This window comes from Myotis brandtii, unplaced genomic scaffold (genome assembly GCF_000412655.1).
Source record: "Myotis brandtii unplaced genomic scaffold, ASM41265v1 scaffold344, whole genome shotgun sequence".
Classification (NCBI taxonomy): domain Eukaryota; kingdom Metazoa; phylum Chordata; class Mammalia; order Chiroptera; family Vespertilionidae; genus Myotis; species Myotis brandtii.
Genome location: NW_005363247.1, coordinates 10,627,474 through 10,635,422, shown reverse-complemented (window position 1 = coordinate 10,635,422; position 7,949 = coordinate 10,627,474). Strand labels below are relative to the sequence as shown.

At 44.4% G+C, this 7,949-nt stretch overlaps 1 protein-coding gene across 3 annotated transcripts in view; it reads left to right on the top strand.

Annotated features, from left to right (window-relative positions):
• The first annotated feature begins 5,859 nt into the window (after nucleotides 1–5,859).
• The window catches only part of ST8SIA4 (ST8 alpha-N-acetyl-neuraminide alpha-2,8-sialyltransferase 4), a 101,630-nt gene continuing 99,540 nt past the window's right edge, over nucleotides 5,860–7,949 (top strand). For all 3 annotated transcript variants that reach the window (XR_001363159.1, XM_014544008.1, XM_005871534.2), the window contains exon 1: nucleotides 5,860–6,300. Coding sequence is in view for 2 of the 3 variants with exons in the window: in XM_014544008.1 (XP_014399494.1) it covers nucleotides 6,188–6,300 (113 nt within the window). In the remaining variant the exon portion in view is untranslated. The remainder of the gene's footprint in view (nucleotides 6,301–7,949) is intronic.

The following is a 7,949-nucleotide window of genomic DNA, read 5'->3' as shown; positions in this document are numbered from 1 at the left end:
ATAAATCCCTCTTCTCTGCATTTACACACATCTTATGGTTCTGTTTCTCTGGAGGTTCTGGACTAATACACCAGCAATTCCATTGTTAAAATGCCATGGGTACTAACAAGAAACAATTGGAACTTGAAATTAAAATAAAACACATTTATGTTAGCACTCAAAAAATAAAATACTTAGGTGTAAATCTAACTAAACATATGCAAGAGCTATATGATGAATACTGACAAAGTTTTATGAAATGAATCAAAGAATAACTAAATAAATGAAGAGATCCTCCATGTTCATGATAGGAAGGCAGTATTGTTAAGATGTCACTTTTTTTCAACTTGATCTACAGATTCAACTATTCCAAGTTATTTTGAAGATATTGACAAACTGATTTTAAAGCTTATATTGAGACAAAAGATACAAAGTAGCCTACATAATAGGGAAGGAAAACAGTTGGAGCACTAAAACTACCAGATTTTAACTCTTATTATAAAGTTAAAATAATAAAGACAATGTGATTATTTGTGAAAGAATACACAAATAAATCAGTGGAACAGATAAAGTCCCAGAAATAAACCCATTCAAGTGTATTCAACTGATCTTTGGGAAAGAACAAAGGCAGCACAATGCAGATAACATTGTCTTTTCAACAAATTGTCCATAAACAACTAGATAGCCACATGCAAAAAAAAACAACAACAAAGAAACAAAAAAAACCAAAACACAAAAAACAAAACCTAGACATATAACTTACACTCTTCACAAAAATTAAATCAAAATACATGGTAGACATAATATAAAATGGGAAATTATAAAACTCCCAGAAGATAACAGGTGAAAAAATCTAAATGACCTTGGGTTGACAATGACTTTTTAGATTCATCAAAGGCAAAATGAATGTAAGGATAATCAATAAACTAGAAGAGTTAATCAAATTTGAAATGTCTGCTCTGTGAAAGATGCTGTCAAAATAATGAGAAGATAAGCCATGGGCTGAAAGAAAATATTTGCAAAACATATGTGATAAAGGACTTTATCCAAATATATACAAAGAACTCTTCAATTCAGCAGTAACAAAATGAAAAACCCAATTTAAATTGGGCAAAAGATCTCAATAGGCTTCTCACCAAAGAAGATACACAGATGGCAAATAAGCATATGAAAAGATGTTTCAAACCATATGTCCTCAGGAAAATGCAAATTAAAACAACAATGAGATACCACTAAACACCTATTTAATGGTCAACATTCAAAATACTGAAAATACCAAATGCTGGTGAGGATGTAGCGCAACAAGAACTCTCATTCATTGCTGGTGGGATGGAAAATAGTACAGTTACTTGGAAGACAATTCAGGTTTCTTCAAAGCTAACCATAGTCTTACCATCAATCTTACCAGCTACTATACTCATTTGGTATTTACCCAAATGAGTTGATAACTTAAGTCAACACAAAACAACTTCACATGGATGTTTATAGCAGCTTTGTGATTGCCAAAACTCAGAAGTAACCAAGAGTTCCTTCAGTAGGCATTTGGATAAATACTGCAGTATATCCATAATATGGAATATTATTCAGCATTGAAAAAAAGTGAGCGCTTATGCCATGAAAAAAATACGGAAGAATTTTAAAAGCATATTATTAAGTAAAAGAAGCCAATATAAAAGGGTTACATACTGTATAATTACAACTATATGACTTCTGGAAAAGGCAAAACTGTGGAGACAGTAAAAAGATCAGTGTTTGCTAAGACTCAGTGGGGAAGGAGAGCAGAGCACAGAGGATATTTAGAACAGTGAAACTACTCTGTATAATACTTTTAAGTTATTACACATCTAGCAAAGTCCATAGGATGAATGTAAAATACCAAGAGTGAACCCTAAAATAAGCTATGGACTGTGGGTGACAATGATGTGTCAATGTAGCTTCATTGATTTTAACAAATGTACTGCTCTGATATGGGATGTTGATAGTGGGGGAAGCTATGTATGTTGGAGGTGAGGGTATATGGTAAGTCTCTGTACTTTCTGCTCAATATGCTGTAAATCAAAAACTGTTCTAAAAATAGTTTATTAAGAAAAACTGTCATGGGCCATTAAAAACCCCACTATGAAACTCCAAATGTCTACCCACTTATTTCTAGCTAAAGTTGAGGGCACAGGCCGCAATTAAAACATGATTTACATTAAGTTGAAAGATAAAGCAGCATTTTAAAAGCAGCTGCCATTATTTTCATTATTTATTCATAGGGTACTGTGTAATTGCAGAATTGTGCTGAATAAAGACAAATGTGTGCTCTTTATTGAAGAACTTACAGTACAAAGATAGAATGGAAATTTAGGAACAACTTGAATTTTTCAGGATCATCAAAATAGGCATTCTAATGGAAAGACGTGAACCCAAAAGACTCTTGTGTGGATATGTTTTCTTACACAACATTTATATTTATGGTTCTTATGCCTAATTGCCTATTGAGAAGAACCAGACTGTCCTCGATTTGGACCAAGTGTTGTCCTGTATGCTTTTTATTAACTTGGCAAATACAGATGCATATTTCATGAATCTAATAATATTAGACAAATGACACTAAAATACACTCTAAACACTAAAGTGTTCAAATATGGGAAGTGGAAGCTCTTGAGTCTTACCGATCCATTATCAATCATTCAGAAGTGTTTACCTCAATCTAAAAGGTGCCATGCTTAAGGAATTTAGAAATAGCAGCATTATAGAATTCAGGCATTCATTCCCCCCCCCCCTCTTCTAGAAGTTTAAATACGTTTTCTGTGTTCCTATAACTAGTACTTGGTGTGCTTTTCTTCTGCTGTTGGTGTGTTTGTTTTGTTCTGTTAGGGCCAGATGAACAGTTTCCCCTAATTTAACTTAAAGCTTCATACAGGAATCAAACCCAATTTCCTCTGGCAGATTTTCTTGTTGCAACTTTCCCATTAGAGGAGACAGCTTGACATTGTGGAGCTGTAGAATATTCATCCTGAAACCTTTGTCCCACTCCTCTTCCTTTCCACTTTCTATTCCCACAGGACTGAACTACTCCACAGTTCCTCAAAGCACCTGCTCTTTCCTCTGCTGTTATGTCCTAACCTCCCTCTGTCTGGCTTACTCCTTAGCCTTGCAAACCCCAATTTATCTGTGCCCTCCCTCGGGAAGCTCACCTTCCTTGCTGCCCAAAACTTAAACACTACCTCTGCTTCTACTAAGTAGCTTTCCTAGATGCCATGTACAAGCTTCAAATGCTGCTGTTACTCATGGTGCCAGATTGCAACTTATTTGTTTTACAATCTGCCCCCACTCTGAGTGAGTGAATTTCATGTCTGGCTGGATGCTATATTTTAATCATCTTGTATGTTCAGATGTCTTCCATATTGCCTGGCTTTTAGTACTTGCTCAAGATATGTTGGATAAATTTAAGTGATGCACATTACACTATCACCATCAGTAAGTGGTGTTTTATTTAAAATCCAAAATTTATTTGTTCCCTGTTTCAAAATCAAAAGTTCACCTAAGAGAATTTAGCATCCTAAGTTTCCTTTTTAACTTAAATAAGCGTTTTCTTTACTGCAGTTTCTCCAAGTTAAGAAGTCAGTGTGATAGAGATGCATTAATGCAAGGGAGATTTGCCTCAACATCAATAAACTCGAAAGGCTCCCAGCAGACCACTTGTAGTGTCAATAAAGGCTCATAATTACTTGCTCCTTTGAGCATTTTAGACCCAACCCCCTAGTTCCCTAGTTTGTTCTGCTGTGAATAGAGGCTGGTTCTTAACTTCCCAAACCTTAGGCAAAGAATGTCAGACATTGGTGAGGACCTAGTTTCCTATTACGAAAAGCAGCTAGATGTTATCATTATTTTAAGCCGTCCAGGGACTGGTAACTCATAACTCCCTTTCCTGCTCTCCTCCAGCATAGGATGGGTGGTGGGCCTCACCACTTCTGGTTTGCAGAGGTGTAAACCCCCGGGGCAAGGGTGGATGACTGCTACAGCTGCTGTAGGCCAGGTACAAAAGGTCACCAGGGTGGAAAGCCCCAGGTGGCTAGCAAAGGACAAAATGTAGGGTGGGACCTCACCCTGGGTGACCTTTCCTCCCCTAGCTTATTGCTGCTGGTCTTGCGGTTTGGAGCCCCTGACCTTTCCCCCTTAGAGATAACATCTAAGCCTCAGTTGTATTTCAGCTCAAGACCCAGATAAGCAACAAAACCAGCAACTGCTGATGTGAGGACTAGCTGCATGGAATAATGACCCCCTGCCCTGGTGCCAGCCAATCAATCAGTGAAGACCACAACCCTGAATAGACACACCTGGGAGGGTGCTGAATATTCTATTAAGATCTTTCCCTGGGACCTCCCCTAAAATCTCTACCTTTAAAACCCTTAGGATGGAGGACCCAGTGCGCTCTCCCTCCAGGGAGCCTGCCCATGCCCTCCTCTCCCCCTCTCTGCCCCAGGCACATTACCATTAGCTTCCTCACTCCCAACTTCCAAGGGCCCGTCCTTTACCTTCATAATTTGTATCCTAAGAATCACTTCTTCTACCTCTGTAATTTACTAAACAAATGTCCTCTTACAGTTTGGGTCTTGCTCTGAATTCTTTCCCAGCCAGAACCCAAGTACCGAGGTTGCGAAACCTAGGTGTGGTCTGACCCCACAGGTCAGACACCCGGTACCCTTCCTGCCACCGACAAAAGAGCCACTGCTCAACCTGAAGGAACAAAAATTTCAATTGACACGTTAGGGCTGGGGGGAGGGGGGGAAGAACTTGGGATCCTTGCCTGTACATTGGTGAAAATCCTGGGCTCCAGGCACTGTCTCCTGCCAGGGGTGTGGCCCAAAGGACAGTGGAGAAATACTCAGACTGCGGACTGGAATGGAGGACTGGAAAAATGTCCCTGCGTTAGAAGTGAGGAAACAGTTGGAGGGAGGAGAGGGTGAAAATCAGAGGATAAATACTTATTGAAACTTTTGAAAAAGAGCTCCTTCCTTCCTTCCTTCCTTCCTTCCTTCCTTCCTTCCTTCCCTTCCTAACTTCTTTCCTGTTTTCCTTCACGTGTATTTTTTTTTAAGTTCTTTGGTGATTGCTTTTTCTCAGAATCCTGTTTCTCCTCAATGAAATTTAAGAGGGGTTGACGTTTCCTTGACTTAGGTGAGGAGTTTCCGAATGACAATGAAAGGGAGTCACGTAAATATCCATAACGTGCCTAATGTCATCATTTGTTTCCTACAGGATCCTGAGTGGGGGTCATCTGCCACCCCCCTGAGGGGTAATAGGCTGTTCGGTGCATGTGTGTATTTATACTTTCCAGATTGAGCTATGCACGGTTTATAAAACGTCCTCTTTCTACTCTTTCATCCCCGACTCCCCCCCGCCCCCCCCCCAAGTCACTCTATTTGAGAGGCATGCGGATGCCTAAGTGCGCGCATGTGTGTGTTTTCAAAAGCTTGGAGCATGCGAACCCTTCTTGCAACACACCCCTTCTTTATCTGTACGATTTCGCCACCAGGAAGCCTCTCTAATCTGTCCGCAGCAGAAGCGCCCTCTCCACGCTCTACGGACGGGCGCCCTCAGCGCCTCCCAGTCCTGCGAGCTTCGGGGTTCTGGGGCTGCCTGCCTCGCTCTCCCCGCAGTGCAGGAGGGCTGGCTCCCGTGAGTGTGAGTGTGAGTGTGTGTGCGTGTGCATGCACGGCCAGGAGCTTGTAGGCTTCCTCTCCCCGCACAGCGCAGGCAGCGCCTGCAACGCTACTCTCCGAGCAGCCGTGGGCAACGCGAGGCGGCAGCAGCCTCCGCCTCCTCCGCTGGTGATTGGTTGGTTTTGCTCATCATTTCCCTGCTAGGAAAAGGGAAGGGCCAGTGACGCCCCCGAGCCCAGCTGCAGAAGCGGCCGTCTCCTTCAAAGCTCAAGGTGTCTAGTCTTTAAAGAAATCTGAGCCCCAGGGAAGCAGCGCGGAGCGACCCGGCGGGGCTGGCGCGAACCGCGAGGGAGAGCGCAGGGCTGCGCTCCGGCACCGGGGTGAGCGTGGCCACGGTGGACCCCCGCGACCTGCGCCGGAGACCCCGGCTCCACGCTCTCCTCGCATTTTACAGATAACGCCCCCCACCTCCGGCGACTAAATCTCCCAACACGGAGCTTTTCTATCCAGAGAAGGTGCCGGAACCGGGGCAACCACTACTGTCCCAGGCACCCAAGATGCGGTCCGTTAGGAAGAGGTGGACGATCTGCACGATAAGTCTGCTCCTGATCTTTTATAAGACAAAAGAAATAGCAAGAACTGAGGAGCACCAGGAGACGCAACTCATCGGGTAAATGCAAAGCTTCATTTCAGGATATGATGATTATTTTTATTTTTTTTTAAAAGTCAAGCCAGGAATGAGATGTGGCTGTAGACAATAGAGTGAAGGCAGGGGTCCTCTGTGTGTTCCTAGGAGCGTGCGTGTGTTTAGTCTCGGGAATTAAATAACAAAGGCAGTTGCCGAGGTGTGCGTGCTTCGCTAGGCGTGTTCCCGGGAAGAGTTCAACTTGCTGTGGGGTGGCCGTGACAGTTGTGTTGGCGGCGGGGCTCGCACGCCAAAGGGGAAGTCACTGCAGAAGTGTCAACAAAGAACGTGTGCCCTTGTCCCTTTAATCCGCGGGCAGAACTCAAGGGAGACGTCTTTATTCGCCATCTGGTTGCCCTCCCTTCTGTATCTTATCACTGTGGCGATGCCAGGGAAAGCTGGCTTTCCGAAGGGCTGAAGTTACAGCCCGGAAAGCAGGAAATGTGCCTGCACTCGTTACTCTTCTTTGGCGTGGGGTAGATCTGTGTATCTCAGTTTGAATGAGAAACTCCAGTACAACCAAGGATACTTTCTTACTTGCTCTTCTGTTGATAAAACACAGGGGCGTCATGGGTACTGTAGCTTCAAACAGACTATATTTCTGCCCTTTTTTTCTTTCTTTCTTTAAGTTTGTCTAGTTGAGTTCAAAATCTTCCTCCACCCCAGTAAGTTCTCTAAATATCACACTTCCTTCCTCCTTGCCCCTGGCCTCTGTCTCTTTGAAGTTTACCCAGCGGGGTGGCTGCAACTTTGTGTTGCTTTACAAGGCTTGGAAGCGTTTGCTGAGGATATGAACCTGGTTGTCAAAGGACTGTGTTCCAAGTCCTGTTTTCGGAAATCCTCCCTCATCCGGAGGCGTCCGCTGTGGGAAACTACACACTGGCCCCTGGCAGAGATGCCCGCTTTGCCCGCTCGGTTTTTATTTCCCTCGGCATTTATTAAAACGAAGATAGAATCCTTGCCCCGCTCCCCCTGTCCCCGTGTGTGTGTGTGTGTGTGTGTGTGTGTGTGTGTGTGTGTGTGTGGCAGAGGACTGCTAAAACGTGCACAGGCACGCGAACTTCATGCACTCCATTTGTTCATATTCCTTCTCCCTAAGTAAGGAGCATTTAAGTGAACAAGACTCAGGCTTACCCTGAGGGAAGTAATTACTATTTTATAGGAAACTAAGATAGCCAGAAGCACAGCCGAATGGAACTGGAAGATGATGAAAAAGCTAATAAGGAATGGCCTGGATGGTCGCAATGCATCAACAAACCTATAAGTGGGTCTGTTCTTGGGGGGAGCGGGGCAACGCTGAACTGTGTGATGAGGTCGTTTGCACATGGAGTGGGTGGGTTGCATATGAGACCGAGCTCAGTTGTCAGCAAAGGAGGACCTAGGGCGGGGGTGGTGGGCTTCCCTGGCCGACCTGCGCTTCCCAGGCAGACAAAGGGGTCTTTCGGAAGGTGGTGAACCAGCGCGTGGGGGCGAGGCGGATGCTGGGGTGTGGGGGAGGCTCTTTGTTCCCTCTGGGCCGGGCCGGTGGGCTCCGAAGACAAGCCTGAGCCCAGACAAAGCGGCCAAGCCTCCCCGGGACTCAGAGTGCGGGCCCACCGCTGGCGACCCGGGGAGCAGGAGTGGGCGGGGCGGGC